This window comes from Cebus imitator, unplaced genomic scaffold, assembly GCF_001604975.1.
Source record: "Cebus imitator isolate Cc_AM_T3 unplaced genomic scaffold, Cebus_imitator-1.0 Scaffold61, whole genome shotgun sequence".
Classification (NCBI taxonomy): Eukaryota; Metazoa; Chordata; class Mammalia; order Primates; family Cebidae; genus Cebus; species Cebus imitator.
Genome location: NW_016107376.1, coordinates 10,054,143 through 10,070,661, shown reverse-complemented (window position 1 = coordinate 10,070,661; position 16,519 = coordinate 10,054,143). Strand labels below are relative to the sequence as shown.

General features: G+C 35.8%; 2 protein-coding genes and 1 non-coding gene across 7 annotated transcripts in view; 1 reads left to right on the top strand and 2 right to left on the bottom strand.

Annotated features, from left to right (window-relative positions):
- The window catches only part of ECT2 (epithelial cell transforming 2), an 85,220-nt gene that overhangs the window by 52,903 nt on the left and 15,798 nt on the right, over positions 1-16,519 (bottom strand). For all 5 annotated transcript variants that reach the window (XM_017529895.2, XM_037739041.1, XM_037739040.1 and 2 more), the window contains 2 exons: positions 13,589-13,725; positions 7,050-7,169 (listed from right to left, as the gene is read on the bottom strand). In XM_017529895.2, the coding sequence (XP_017385384.1) occupies positions 7,050-7,169; positions 13,589-13,725 (257 nt within the window). The remainder of the gene's footprint in view (positions 1-7,049; positions 7,170-13,588; positions 13,726-16,519) is intronic.
- Positions 9,444-9,565, top strand: LOC119471443. The gene has a single exon (XR_005200496.1). It is a non-coding gene; the product is annotated as a small nucleolar RNA SNORA72 (small nucleolar RNA).
- Positions 9,834-10,939, bottom strand: LOC108305303 (cytochrome c, somatic-like). The gene has a single exon (XM_037739043.1). The coding sequence runs from the start codon at positions 10,732-10,734 to the stop codon at positions 10,351-10,353; it is 384 nt and encodes a 127-aa protein (XP_037594971.1). The 5' UTR covers positions 10,735-10,939; the 3' UTR covers positions 9,834-10,350.

Below are 16,519 nucleotides of genomic sequence, written 5' to 3'. Positions count from 1 at the left end.
GCGGGGGGGCGGGGGGGTGGATTTAGACCTCTCATTCATTACTGGTGAAAATAACAACTAATTGGTCCAAGCTACTTGGGAGGCTGAAATGGGAGGATCACTTGAGACCAGAGTTTGAGGCCAGCCTGGACAATTTGGCATGACCACATCTTTAAATTAATTAATTAACTTTAAAATTATGAGAAAACCCTGGGATTTTCTCAAAAATTTTAAATATAAAACTACTATACAGCTCATCAATCCTACTTCTCGGTATTTACTCAAGAGAAATGAATACATGTCCACCCAAAGATCTACACACCACATTCTCACAGCAGCATTATTCCTAATAGCCAAAAACGAAAACAATCTAAATGTCTATCAGCTGGTGAACAGACTTTTAAAAGTTAGTATAGTCATATAATGGAATATTTGACCAGCAAAAAAGAACTTCTAACATGCTACATTTAGATGAACTAAAAAAAATGTTAAGAGGAAACCATACATAGAAGACCACTATCTAAACATATTTATAATACTATACAGTATATGAAATAGTATATTTATATACTATGTATATACACATAGTATCAATGTATATTTATAATGTATTATATACATAAAATGTACAGAAAAGGCAAAATTATAGATACAGAAAGTGCATTAGTAGTTGCCTATGGCTGGGGCAGGAATAGAGATTAACCGTAAGTAGACATCTTACTTGGGGTGGGTAGTGAAAATGTCCTAAAGTGGATTTATGGTGATGGTTGTACCACCCGGTTAAGTTACTAAAATAACTGAATTGCACTATATAATTTTTCTTTTTTTGAGACAGGGTCTTACTCTATTGCTCAGGCTGGAGTGCAGTGGCACAATCATGACTCGCTGGAGCCTCAACCTCCCAGGTTCAAGCGATCCTCCCACCTAAGCCTCCCAAGTAGCTGGGACGACAGGCATGTGCCACCACAGTCAGCTAACTTTTTTTATTTTTTGCAAAAATGGGTTCTCACTATGTTGGCCAGGCTGATCTCAAACTCCTAAATTCAAGCGATATTCCTGCCTCACTCTTCCAAAGTGCTGGGATTACAGGCAGGAGCCACCACACCCGACCTGAATTGTGTATTTTAAATAGGTGAATTTAAAAACATGTAAGATGTGCCTCAGTAAAGCTGTTAAAAATAATACACCTTAAATAATATTTTAAAATTCTAAATACAGCAAATACCAATATATAAAATCCACTTAAGCAAAACTTCTTCAATTTTTAAGAATGCAAAGGGATCCTAAGGCCAAATAATTTAAGAATCACTGTCCTATACTAACTAGTAGATTCAATAGAGTTCAAAAGGGAGAAAAAACTACTTTCGATAGCATAAAAGTAAACTCTAAGAAAGAATATTTTAACAGTCCACAAACATCAAGAACTAGGAAGATTTAACTGTTCAGAATTGTACTTGAAAGAAAAAAAAAGGAGAAAAAGATTACAAATAAGCCTAATTTGGGGGCAATATAATGCACTGAATTCTGGCACTGACTACTGAGGTTTAAATACTAGCTCTTGGGCTTCTGTGCCATTTGACAAGTTATTTAACCTATATATTCCTCAATTTCCTATTCTGAAAAATGAGAAAAGTATTTATTCCTACCTCATAGAGTATTATCTGAGTTAATACTTGTAAAGCACTTAGAGGAATCCCTAACAGTTATGCTCAATAGGGTACTATTTACTATATTTTCCTATCTTCATGTTAAATTTATGTAGGGGAGATATTTAGAAAACTGTGATGCAAAATAGAAAATTTACAATCAGGAGTATCTTTATAAAACAAAAAAGACTTTTGAATGGCTTCATATACATATTCAAACACACATACATATGAGTAATTTAAACCTGTGAAATAAATACTTTTATAAGAACACTGCTCTAAGAAAGCAAAATAATCTTTAGCCATTCTGAAATATAGTCTGCTCTGTTTCTGGTTAACTTAATTCCTAATGCTTGTTGACTAAAGACTGCTGTTTTAGGTTGGGCGCAGTGGCTCATGCCTGTAATCCCAGCACTTTGGGAGGCTGAGCGGGTGAATCATGAAGTCAGCAGTTTGAGACCAGTCTGTCCAGCATGGTGAAACCCCATCTCTACTAAAAATAAAAAAAATTAGCAAGGCATGGTGGCGTGTGTCTGTAGTCCCAGCTACTCAGGAGGCTGAGGCAGAACTGCTTGAACCCAGCCGGCAGATGTTGCACTGAGCCGAGATCACGCAATTGCACTCCAGCCTAGGCAACAGAGATTCCATCTCAAAAAAAATAAAAATAAAGATTGCTGTCTTAATACTATTAGATCAGGAACTAAGTAATAAAGGAACTAAGGCTTAGAGAGATTAATTAACTTTCCTCAAGTCACACAGTTGTGATCCAGTATTCAAACTCAGGATTGTCTGACTCCAGATTCCATGTTATTCCACAGTTCCTCCCCGTTAGAAAGGGAGATTCATTTTGGCAGGCAAGTCCCCAATAGCTTTATTCATAATGCCACTATTTCTTACATTATTTCTGGGGAAAAATGCCTGACACAATTTAGGACAGAGACTGAGATGCATTTCCTCCTCCTTGTCTATAATACATCAGAAATTCTCATAGGATTCTCTTAACTTTTCCTCCAAAAGAAAGGACAATTCTACAGAATTAATCTTAACGAGGGTTTCCCTTTTGCTGAGCTCACTGTACAGTGAGCAAATATATGGGCTCCTGAAACAAGTACCCAGTTCTTTGAGGCTTACACTAAAATAACAAAGGATATATACAAAAAGAAAAAGAACTATCAATCCCTCTCTTACTCTTTTGTTTCATCATAGATTCCAAAGCCTGGGCAAGAACATTAGAAAAGAGGGGAAGTCATAAATAGATGGGGCTTAAGAAAGCTAAGCTACTTACTTCTTTTCCTCTTTGTTAAGATTTATTCTACACTGTTAAGTAGGTAGTAACAATGCAGAATTAATCTTAACGAGGGTTTCTCTTTTGCTGAGTTCATTGTACAGTAAGCAACATGCATGGGTTCCTGAAACAAGTACACAGTTCTTTGAGGCTTACACTAAAATAGCAAAGGATACATACAAAAAGAAAAAGAACTCCTATCAATCCCTCTCTTTCTCTTTTGTTTCATCATAGTTGCATAAGAGTAAGACATTTGTTTATTTTGGGTTTTGAGGCAGGGTCTCACTCTGTTGCTCAGGCTCTCATATCATTGCTCAACCACCCCTGCCTCCTGGGCTCAAGCAATCCTATCACCTCAGCCTCTCAAACAGCTGGAACTACAGGCATGCACCACCACGCCCAGCTAGTTTTTGCATTTTTTGTAGAGAGAGCGTTCGCCTTGTTGCCCAGACTGGTCTCAACCCGTAGGCCCAAGTAATCCATTCATCTCAGACTCCCAAAGTGCTGGGATTACAGGCATGAGCCACTGTGCCCAGCTAAGAGTAGAAATTTGTACATCAAGGATTAATGATGTTTAATCCTGAAAAAGAAGAATCCATACTGAGGAAAAGAGAAATGTAGATAACAACCTCAAAAATTCTCATCTTATTCGAAACATCAACCCATTAGACCCTGGAAGTAAATTAAGAATGAGGCTACTGAAGTTGTTCACATAATACCTACATAAGGAAATACACTGAGTAAGAACTATTCCTGATGCTGAAATGTAAAGGTAACACAACCATCATTCAGTAAACATTTACTGACAGTAATCTAAATGCCAGTGGGTGTAAACGCATTGAGTAAAAAAGTTTTAACACTACATAAAACTTTGAAGATTAGTTTACCCAACTTCATGAGTCGGTTATTATTATCCCCATTTTATAGACAGGAAAACTGAAGCACTTAAAGTTACCTGACTTCAAACTCAATCAAATCTGCTTTGTTCAGGCCAGGCACAGTGGTGTAATCCAAGCACTTTAAGAGGCCGAGGCAGGTAGATCACCTGAGGTCAGAAGTTTGAGACCTGCCTGGCCAACACGGTGAAACCCATCTCCACTAAAAATACAAAAATTAGCCAGGTGTGGTGGCACACATGCACACCTGTAGTCCCAGTTACTGGGGAGCAGGAGAATCATTTGAACCCGGGAGACAGAGGTTGCAGTGAGCCAAAATTGCACCACTGCACTCCAGCCTGAGCAACAGAGCAAGACTTTGTCTCAAAAAATAAATAAATGTTTATTTCAAGTACATATGATTAACCACTATGTGATATTATAAAACACAGACACCAATGTTTTCAGGAATGCTGTATCGAGCTGATATGAAAAATTGTACACATTTAAGACACATTTACATGGTATATTCATTTACATGCTAAAAGAATGTATCTCAGCATGATTTTAAAGAAGCAAAATAGCATTAGCGGTTAGGAGAACAGACTTTGAAGTTATACAAACAAAGGTCTTGGATCCAGGATTTATTAGATGACTGACTCTGGAAAATTATCCTCTGTGTGTAGTGGTTTCACATCTATAAAGTGTGTACAATAATACCAACTTCTTGCTCAATAGATGTGTTAATGCTCAGTAGATGGTTGGCTTCATTTAAAATAAGAAATAAAAATTGCTATATATTAAAGGACAAAGAAAATAAACCAAAATTTTAGACATATTTGGATGATGGGATTGTGGGTATTTCTCTCCCTTTTTCTTTTTTTTTGATTTTTACAAATGTTTGACAGCACATACTGGTTTCATGGTAGAAAAGAACATAAGCTTTAAAATTTCTAAATATTTGACAAACCTGGAATCAGCTCAAAAAAATTAGTTGCAGTGAGCTGAGATCAGGCTGCTGCACTCTAGCCTAGGTGACAGAGCAAGACCCTGTCTCCAAAAAAAAAAAAAAAACCCACAAAACAAAAACCATAAACGAATAGTTTAAGTACTAGTAATTCTACCTTACAAAAGAAGCTTAAAAAATTAAGTTACACGTGAGAAAACTAAAGGGTGACGAATTTTCAAAGCTTCACTGAATCAAAGAACAAGATTTTCTAAATTAAGATTATGACTCTGTAAATATAAAATAACATTTTGTCATAGAAAGATGTCCAGACTAGCTAAATAACTGACACGAATTCAAATTGATCCACAGAGCAGCAAAACACCAAGATAAAAACCTACTTGACAGGCTGGGCGCAGTGGCTCATGCCTATATTTCCAGTACTTTGGGGAGGGCAAGGTGGGAGGATCACTTGAGGTCAGGAGTTCAACACCAGCCTGGTCAGCACGGTGGAACCCCAGATACACTAAATATACAAAAATTGGCCAGACATGGTGGTGTATGCCTGTAGTCCCAGCTACTCAGGAGGCTGAGGAAGGAGAATGACTTGAACCTGGGAGGCAGAGGTTGCAGTGAGCCGAGATCACGCCATTGTACTCCAGCCTGGGCGACAGTATGAGACTCTCTCTCAAAAAAAACAAAAAACACCACAAAACCTACTTGACCTTCCACTCTGCTTTTGTGCCACTCAGTAATTCTTACGAAACAAAAAATATTCTAAAAGTGCTTTCCTCTTCAAAAATTCAGAATCCTAACTGGAATAAGATTAACTAGCCTGAAACTCTGTAGCTTTATAAGCTTTTTAAACAAAGTTTCCTTTGGCGTTCTCTTTAGATCTAGAAATTAACTGAAACATGATCAGCAATACTGATAAAACACAAAATACAAGCAATTAGCAAGTATCATTTTTACTAACTTACAGATCAGCTAATTTTTGTTTATAATGTGTACTAAAATCAAAAGCAGTCTTATATAATGGAAAACATTCTGTAATTCAGATCGGTTCTTTTATTGGAATGTGGCATAAACATTAATGTGAGTTATTTTGAAAAGAAAATTGATCAACTTTGCTCAAGTACTACCTAGGAAAAATAAGAGGAAACAAAGCTAAACTACTTAAAAAGTAGTTTAAGAGTTCAGCTAAACCCGTCCAAAAATTATTTTACTGTAAGAGACTGATACCTGAAAATCCCAGGCCCTTCGCCAAAGGAAAATCATTAATAAGAGGACAGCATTGTCTTACATACTTTTGGCATTTACCTACCTATAAATGGAGAAGGGACTTAAATGAACTCTAAGTCCATCGGAAGTTTAGAGTCTTTAAAACAAGCCAAAGCAAAACAAAATATACACCCCAAGAGCAAAAACAATAGGAACATAAGAAAAATAGTACTAAGAGTCACATGTCTCTATAGAATAGATTTCATAAAGCCTCAATTCCTTGTTTGTAGGATTAACTGAAAATAAAAAACAGCAAACAAAGGCTGGGTGCAGTAGCTTGTGCCTATAATCCTAGCACTTTGGGAAGCTAAGGCAGGGGAATCAGTTGAGTCCAGGAGTTTGGGACCAGCCTGGGTAACACAGCAAGACCCTGCCCTGTCTCTACAAAAAAAACATTTTTAAAAAAATTAGCCAGGCATGGCAGCATGCAACTGTAATCCCAGTTACTTAGAGGGAGGCTGAGGTGAGAGAATCACTTGAGCCCAGGAGGTCAAGGTTGCAGTAAACCATGATACTGTCACTGCAGTCCACCTGAGTGACAGAGTATTCTCCATCTCAAAAAAAAGGCAGGGCATGGTGGCTTACACCATGATCCCAGCACTTTGGAAAGCCAAGGCGGGTGGATCACTTGAGGTCAGGAGTTTGAAACCAGCCTGACATGGCAAAACCCATCTCTACAAAAAAAATACAAAAATTAGCTGGGATGGTGGCACATGCCTATGGTCCCAGCTACACAGGATGTTCAGGTAGTGGGAGAATCGCTTGAGCCCAGGTGGCAGAGGTTACAGTGAGCCAAGATCCCGTCAATGAACTAAAACCTAGGCGACAGAGAAATACTGTCTTAAAAAACAAAACAACAGAAAACAGCAAACATTATGGGGCGCTGGAACAAAGCAACAAATGATTCAAAGGAACTAATGAGGAAATAAGAAGTTTTAAGTACAAAACTTATTTGGCTGACCAGAAGTACCTCAAAGATAATAAATATATACAATCTAAAAAAAATTACTATCAATCAAACATATACGAAAATTTACCTTTATCTTAGTATGTACCTCAAAGATATCTGGGATGCTACCAAAAATAGTCTTAATCTCCTCTGGTGCAAGGATAGGTCCACCACGTTGTCCTTCCTCTTCCAAAGGTACCTGAAATAACTAAATGAGAAAAAAGACTAGTTTGAGTAGATTGTGGGAAAAAGCAAAGAACTAAAATATAGACAGTGATAAAGGAGAGAAGAAATGTTAATAGAGAAGGAGACACTAATAAAAAATACCCTAAATTGAAGACATTTCCCCCATATTTTTTACTTTATTCTATTTGTGTATTCTATTTATTTGTATACCTGTGTATATGTGTATACCTGTGTATATGTACATACATATGCTCCTCACAAAATGTTGTTTGAAGCAAATAAAAGTTCATCACACAGTTCTGCAAATCAATCATTAAGATTGTTAGTATGATACAAGAGTAATTTCTACTTTTGCATTCAAGTTATCAAGGAAGAAAGCAACAAAGCAATCTGTTATCTCTGGACATATACTTAACATATGTGCTAAGTGTTTTAGAAATGTTAGTATAGAAATTTGGCTTGGGGGAAGACTGGATTTGAAGCTAGAAGATCTGTTTGTATCCATGTTGCTGCTTGCGTCAATCTTAAAAAATAAAAGAAAAAAACTAAGAATTAATAAATGAGTTTGGCAAGGCCACAAGACACAAGGTCAGTGCATGCATATGTGTGCAGACACAAATCAGTTTTACTTCTATATACCAGTAACTTAAAATAGAAAATAAAATTTTAAAAGTAATATCACAATAAAAAATTAAAATATTTAAGTATAAATATAACAAAATATGTTCATGATGCTGAAAACTACAGTATACTGATGAAAGAAATCAAAGACAACCTAGATAAATGTAGACATACGGTCATGGATTGAAAGAATCAGCACAGTAAGAATGTCAATTCTCCCTCCCTCAAATTGATTTATAAATTTAATGCCAATCAAAGTTCCAGGACTTTTTGTAGATATAGAAAACCTGATACTAAAAATTTATATGGAAAGGCAAAGAAGCTTCTTGCTATAAAGCTGCAGTGTTCAAGACTGTATGGTATTCATGAAAGGAGAAACATACATAGATGAATAAGACAGAGTTCAGAAACAAACTCATGCAAATATGGTCAAGTAATTTTAGGCAAAAGTACAAAAGCAATTCAATGCAGGAAGGTTAGTCTTTCAACAAATGGTATTACAATACCATTTGCCATAAGCAAAAAATGAATTTCAGCCTAAATATAACACTTTATACAAAAATTAACTCAAAATGGGTCATGGACAAACAAAAACCTAAAACTATAAAACTTAGATGAAAACAAAGGAGAAAATCTTCATGACTTAAACTGGGGTAAAGAGTTCCCATACCTGATATCACAAACATAATCTATGAATGAAAAAACTGTTAAATTAGACCTCAATAAAAATTTAAAACTTTCCTTCAGCAAAAGACACTTGAGAGAATTTTTAAAAATATGCTATGGACTATGAAAAAGTCTTTGCAAATCATGTTTGACAAAGGACTAGTATTCACAATATAAAAAGAATTCTCCCAGCCTGGCCAACGTGGTGAAACCCCATCTTTACCAAAAATATACAAAAATGATCTGAGTGTGGTGGTATATGCCTGTAGTCCCAAGTGCTCAGGAGGCTGAGGTGGGAGAATCACTTGAACCCGGGAGGCAGAGGCTGCAGTGAGCCAAACCGAGAGGGCACCACTGCACTTCAGCCTAAGCGACAGAGTGAGACCCTACCTCAAAAATTTTTAAAAAAAGAACTCTCAAAACTCAGAAGGAAACAACCCAATCTTAAAATGGGCAAAAACCATGAACAGTTATTTTAACAAAAAAGATATACAGATGTCAAATTAAGACAGTATGTTCAACACCGTTAGTCACTATGAAAATGAAAACTGAAACCACAATGACAGATTCTATCTTTCCAATATTTCCCAAATCTATCCTCTTGTCTTCACTGATACTATTCTAAAAAAGTTCAGATCTTCAGAATCTCTCACGACTGCTGAAATAGCCTCCACATTAGTCTCATTGCTTTTCCAATTTCCCCTCTTCTATTACTCCTCCGAAGTGAACTAAGTTATCTTTCTGAAATGCAAGTCAGATATCACTGATCTCCTTTCCCATTAAAAAAAAAAAAATTATTCTATAGCTTACAGATAGATAATATAGCACACCATTCAAAGGCTTTCTCTAGATTGGTATAGGCATCTCAACTCTCACTGTAACCATATGACTACTCCACCCTTAATATTGATAATACATTGAATGATTGCTTGTATTGTTTACTCAAAGAGAATTCTCACCTATATCCTCTACTTGTACCAATCATATTCATACTTTAAAGTTCACTTCATTGTGAATATTCTCACTGTTTTGATTTTAAGGACAGGCTAAACATTCACTATATTAAGACCATGCATGTGTCTCAGACCTACCTCTTTTCCTAGGTCTGTTTTTTTTCCCCCTGTGGTTTTCTTTTTAATGATCTTAAGTCTTATGATCACACATAATTTTTAAATTTGTGTATATCTCCTCTACTTTAATCCTTTTAAGTTGGCAAAGCACCATTCCCAAACACAAATACATAGCAGTTCTACAGTTTTGTTTCTGAATGGCTGTTTAAAGACAATCCTAAATTATAATTTAGTTTGACTTAGACTGTAAAGAATTCAAGAGTGAAGTTTAGTTGGTTCCTATTTTAAAGCATATGACCTTATAGATCATCTATAAAATGTATGACATATTAAATAATTTTTGATATTATACATAAACCACACTAAAATGCCTTTCAATAGGTAAAAGGAGCCATTTTAAATACGGGGAATTCTAATTAGATTGGCACAGTTAAGCCCAAAATATAAAGTAGCCATTGCTACCCATTTATCTTCAACCCTTGCCTTTAAGAGGCAAATGAACACAAAACACAGGTGAATCTTGCTTGGTTCTGAGACAGTGAAGGAATTTCCCCCATATTTAAATATATTCACATAACCAGTTATATAAATCTAAATATAAAAACAATCTCCAGTAAGTTTTAAGATGGCACTCACCCTCTTTGTGAAAAGTTTAACATTACTAACAAAGTCTAATCATATCTTTAGAAGGAGTAAACAGTGACAGCATTTACTAAATTGGAATTACTATTAAAATTTAAAAACTGAACATATTAATTTAACCACAAGTCAGTCTTAGTTTTAAATCAGGACTTCACAACAAAACATTCTGTCATTCATGATGGAAATTCCAGTGTATGAGATCTATTAAAGTATGGTACACATAAAAAAGTCATGAGACATTTGTTTTAATAAATAAGGCAGTGGCCAATTATTATTCATTAGTAGCTTTTTAAGATAAGCTATTAAGTCTGCCCTTTCTCCCTTCTTCTTAATGTCGGCAAAGATCATTTTTGTTCCAGGGATGTATATCTTGGGATTCTCCAAATACTCCATCAGTGTATCCTCTCCCCAAGTGATGCCTTTGTTCTTACTGGAGTCAGTGTAAGAGAATCCAGTGGCCTGATCCGTCTTCTGCCCAAAGATACCATGGAGATTAGGCCCAGTCTTGTGCTTGCCTCCGTTTTCCACAGTGTGGCACTGGGAACACTTCTGAACAAAAATCTTCTTGCCTTTCTCAGTATCATCCATATTTAATGCTCTTTTTCGTTGCGGGCGCAACAAAGGTTACCACTCCAAAGCCGGATGTCCCACTCTCTCCCTAGGTCTGTTTTTATAAATGATGGTGATAAACTAGCTCTGACTTATATGATCATTTTGTATGACCATGTAAGAGCTGTGATTCTAGGTTCTCTTTGGTCAACCTTAAGGAAAATGACAGTATAGCTACTCTAATAACTACCGCAAATAATCAGTGCTAATTTGCAAACTTCTGTCTAAAGAATGCATTAACAAAGAAGGGAAATTTCATGACTACCAGTTGCTATTAGATAAACTGCAAAATTGCTGTATTTTTATTTTCTAGAAAAGTTCACTTCAATTGTTACTTTTTTTTTCCTGAGATGGAGTCTCACTCTGTCACCCACGGTGGTGTACAGTGGTGCAATCTCGGCTCACTGCAACCTTTGCCTCCTGTGTTCAAGTGATTCTCCTAGCTCAGCCTCCTGAGTAGCTGGGATTACAAGTGTGCAGCATCATGCCCAGCTACTTTTGGTATTTTTGGTAGAGATGGGGTTTCACCATGTTGGTCAGGCTGGTCTCGAACTCCTGACCTCGTGATCTGCCCACATCAGCCTCCCAAAGTGCTGGGATTACAGGCATGAGCCACCACGCCTATCCCATTACCTTCTTTATGAAGCTTTTTTCTGATGCACAACATACAGAAAATCCCAGCCCAACACCTTCCCTAATCTAAAGTAGTAGTAAAACTCTCACTTCACAAATCTAAAACCTTAACTCCATTAGGATGCTGATACCTTCCATTTGGTAATTATAATTGTGTATACTTTATCTCCCCTTCTAAACTTTTCTTTTTTTTTGAGACATAGTCTCACTCTGTCATCCAGGTTGGAGTACAGTGGTGTAATCTCGGCTCACTGCAACCTCCACCTCCAGGATTCGAGTGATACTCCCGGCTCAGCCTCCCAAGTAGCTGAGACTACAGGTACGTGCCACCATGCCCAGCTAATTTTCTGTGTTTTTAGTAGAGATGGGGTTTCACTGTGTTAGCCAGGATGGTCTCTATCTCCTGACCTCGTGATTCACCCATGTCAGCCTCCCAAAGTGCTGGGATTACAGGCGTGAGCCACTGCGCCCGGCCTAAACTTCTTTAAAGAAAAAAGAAAATCGGTTTAACACTTAGCACAGTACTTTATATTAATTAGGCATCCAAGTAGTATGTGGAATAAATAAAGCCGCCTCTGGATATTCATTTAATTTGAGGATATGTTACAATTAAGTTATTCTAAATCCTACTCCCCCCCAAAAAAGGAAAAATACCAGTCCTAAAACAAAGTTCTTAAAGGAGAATATTATCATGGGCTGGGTACACTGGCTTACACCTGTAATCACAACACTTTGGGAGGCTGAGGCAGGAGGATCCCTTGAGCACAGGAGTTTGACACCAGCCTGGGCAACACAGCAAGACCCCCATCTCTTAAAAAAAAAAATAACAAAAAAAAATTTAAAGAGAGAATACCATCATGAATTTAGGCCACAATCTTTTAAATAAAACCTTGAAGAATTTATACCAAGCAAAGTGGTATGAAACTTCCTCCAGTCTAATAATTTCATGAGCTTTTTAAAAGAAGTTTTAGTAAATTTAATTGATATGCAAATTAGAATTCTGAAACTTCAGTGTATTTTACCATGGCCTGAAAGGGTTTACATTTCTAAGTAATAAATGCTACTAAAGTACGTGAATAGTAGTATATATACCAAAGGGATTTTTGCTATTCATCCACATTTTGAATCACTATAAAAACTTAAACAAGAAACTCATCTAGAATGATTTCCTTTTAGAAGGAAGAACAAAGGTGTCTTAAATCTAATACAGCAAAGAACCTCATAAAACCTTGACTACTGCTAAACAAATAATTAACTATGAAAAATAACCTCTCTATGACCATCAAGTAAGAAGTCTTTCCATTTCTTAATCATCCATTTTATCAATGATACAAGCAACTTAAGGCTATTAAATTGGACGTTAATGAGTTATTTTATGAATTCAAATAAAGGTCAATTAAAAATTATACCCAAATCAGAAACTCTCTATTGTTTTCTATTGAAAGATAAGCTTAGTGTTATCAACTTCATTTTCTTAACAGTATATTAATCTATCTCTTTTATTACCTAAAACAGATTTTTTACTGCTTTCTATAGATACCAAAATAATGGCCTATTCTTGTCTTTCAGAACCTTAAATTTCAGTTTATTCCTTAACATCTTCTATAATCTCATCCTACAAGGATTCATTAGAACTGTTGTTTTTCTTCAGAAATAACTTTATAGTATATTTTAATATTGGTAAGCAATGAGTTAACATCTATTTATGACTAACCACTACATAGTTCATGTGTCACATGAAATGATTACTGAACAAAATTACTTACATCAACACTGTTATGCTTCATTGCTATTGTATAGGTAATCTTTTTGACATATATACAGTACTAAATAAAGCAATGATTCTTAGAACATATACTTTCAGAAAAAGTTATCTATCACTTTCAAATATAAATGCAGTACATTGACAAGGAACCTGCAAAATTCTGAATTAAACCTGATACCCTCTGAGATCATCTACAGAGTTCTGTTCTCCTTAAAGTAATTATTAAAGATGGTGCTATTTCTGGATAAATAAAAGGTAATACTACAGTTATGACATTTCCCTAACAGCAGTTTTTGTCACCCATTTCCATTTTTAATATCAATGTTCAAATTATATGCTTATATAATTGTCTTGTAGGAAATAGTATCACCTAGATTTTTTTTTTACTTAGGCACACTGGAAGAGAAATTATTTTACAATCAAACTCATACTTACCTGAATAATTGTTGCCAATATATTAACATAATTACTTTCAGTTTGATAAAGCTCTTTTGCAACTTGCCACCTTGCTGACTGCTTTGAAGGAACCGGAGTGGAGTTTTTAGAAGACTTAGTACAAGACTTTGGGGTTTCTGAAATGTTAAAAGGTGGAAAGGTTTAATGGAAGCCAAATATAAATACCAAACATTATGTACACTTAACAAGATAAAAGGAGAGAAAACCTACTCTTATAAATCTATCACCATACAGATTTCCACTCAAAATTTTTTTTCTCATAGGCTTAAGCCAGAAAAAATTACTGGTCAAAAATATCACTGATTCCAGTTGGTAGGCATTCTACTAAATGTCATGTACTCTTCAAAAATGTCAAGGTTATTAAAACGTCAAGGTTACTAAAAACAAAGAAAGACTAAGGAACTGTTCCAAGTTAGTGAAGACTAGAGAAAGACAACCTAACAAACGTTTATCAAATGTGTATTGGATCCTAGATCAAAAAGAAAAAAACTTTTTTATTTTGCTAAAAAGGACTTTAGGACTTTAATAGGATAACTGGTGAAATCTGAAGTCTACAAAATAATTCATAGCATTAATGTTAATTTTCTTAATAATGTAATGTGTAGTTATTTTAAAAATGTGCCTCTATTATAGGAAACAGTTAAGTAATTAGAGCTAAAGGTACATCATGTCTGCAACTTCCTCTCAAATTGTATAGATATTCAAAATTCATGTGCATATGTGTATGTATGTGTCTTTGGAAAAAGAGATTTTGACTGAATGAATGCTAAAGCAAACATGGCAGAATATGTCCATTTAGGAAATCTGGGTAAAAGGTATAGGAATCTTGGTACAGCTAAAATAATAGAAGAGGAGGTGTAAAAATACTTACATAATAAAAGGAAAAGGTTGTTATAATTACACAATTACAATAATGCAAACTTGTCATATACATATATCAAAGAGAAACCCCCCTCAAATAAACCAATATTGACTGAAAATTCTTTGTTAGTTCAAACTGTCTTAATGTAATATAAAACAACCAGTCCAGAGTGGAAGGAGGGTACAATAGTATATTTTATATATATTTCATGAAAGAAAAAAAATTTTAGATAGGCGCAGTTACTCATGCCTGTAATCTCACCACTTTGGGAGGTCGAGGTGGCAGATCACTCTGGAGTTCAAGGCCAGCTTGGCCAACATGGTGAAACCTCATTGCTACTAAAAATACAAAAATTAGCTGGGCATGGTGGCACGTGCCTGTAATCCCAGCTGGGGAGGCTGAGGCAGGAGAATCACTTGAATGCAGAAGGCGGACGTTGCAGTGAGCCAAGATTGTGCCACTGCACTCTAGCCTGGTGACAGAGCAAGACTCCATCTCAAAAAATACATATTTTTTCAAAGGTTAAAAAGTGAAATACACGTGTTTCAATGCATAGTAGCTTAAAATACATTTTCTTGCTGTTAATACGGTTAGAATACTTTAACATTATGTATAGAATCACCTAATGGCTAGTTTTTCAATAGGAAAAGAAATGTATGACATAAAATAGAAATGGATGATATAAGAACCATAATATATATTTCCAGCACATCAATTTTACTCAATGATAAATAATTTTAAATGCTTTTATATGAAAACAATCATGTACTATGGAGTTCTGAGTCCTTTTTTTTTTTTGAGACAGAGTCTCACTCTGTCGCCCAGGCTGGAGTGCAGTGGCATGATCTTGGCTCACTGCAACCTCCATCTCCTGGGGTTCAAGCAATTCTCCTGCCTCAGCCTCCTGAGTGGCTGGGGTTGTAGGTGTACGCCACCACGCCCAGCTAATTTTTGTATTTTTAGTAGAGACAGGGTTTCACCATGTTGGTCAGGCTGGTCCCGAATTCCTGACCTTATGATCTGCCCACATCAGCCTCCCAAAGTGCTGGGATTACAAGCGTGAGCCACCATGTGCAGCCCTTGAGGGCTTTTTAAAGAAAACAGAATTCAAAACAATTTCTCACTTGCCAAACATTATTTTAGGCTACACACACCAGACCCAGAAGCCTCTGCCATTAAAGGATATACTTCAGTGGGAAAAAATTGAGACGCACTGATCTAATTTAATTATTTTGTGTCTAGGCAATGACCTACAAACTCGGGAATCTATTTTATAGAGCACCTAATATATGAGTATAGTTGTCATATCTGTTTACTTCAGTGGTTCATTTTCTTCTTGTCTCCTAAAATGCATATTCAAGTTTGAGTCCTTTATGATCTCCTCTTACCATCCCATGTCCTTGTCCATTCTGATTATGAACCCAATATATTCTCAGATCTAATCATGATCTCCCTGTCAAGCTGGTTCAACTTTTCCAAATGCCTACTGGATAGTTCTGCCTAATGCAACCTGGATTTCTCTAAAACTACACTACTTTCCTCCAAAATATAAACTTTCTATCTACGCCAAGGCAACATTTCTTTCATTTAATTTAGTAATTTGCCTTCACCTCTTTTTATTTCCTTCCTATTACTTCATTCTACCAATATTTCTCCAGTGCTTACTTTTCTTTCCAACCACCACATACTCTGGTTCAGCACCTTATTATTTCATGGCTCAAGCCACTGCAGTAGATAACATCATGATCTGACTGTCTCCAAACTGCGTTCCTTCTAATCATTCTTCAGAAGAACTCTCTACGAATTATCTATTCAATTTCTCTGCTGCTCAAGGAGTTTGTAAAATTCCTTGTTGATGACAATATATAGTTCAGATATTAGTTTGATTTGAAAGTTATCTAATATTAGGCCTCAATTAATGTTTTTAACTATTACTCCTCCCATTCCAAGCAAACTGACCTATCTATTCCTTCCTAAAAACTCAATTTGTATGCTATTATCTGTACGTTTGCTCCTCTTTATATTCTCAAATTCATCTCAATTTTCTG

What these genes read in the sequence shown, in the direction of transcription:
- LOC108305303 (XM_037739043.1), bottom strand. Translation starts at nt 10,734, where the DNA reads ATGGATGATACTGAGAAAGGCAAGAAGATTTTTGTTCAGAAGTGTTCC.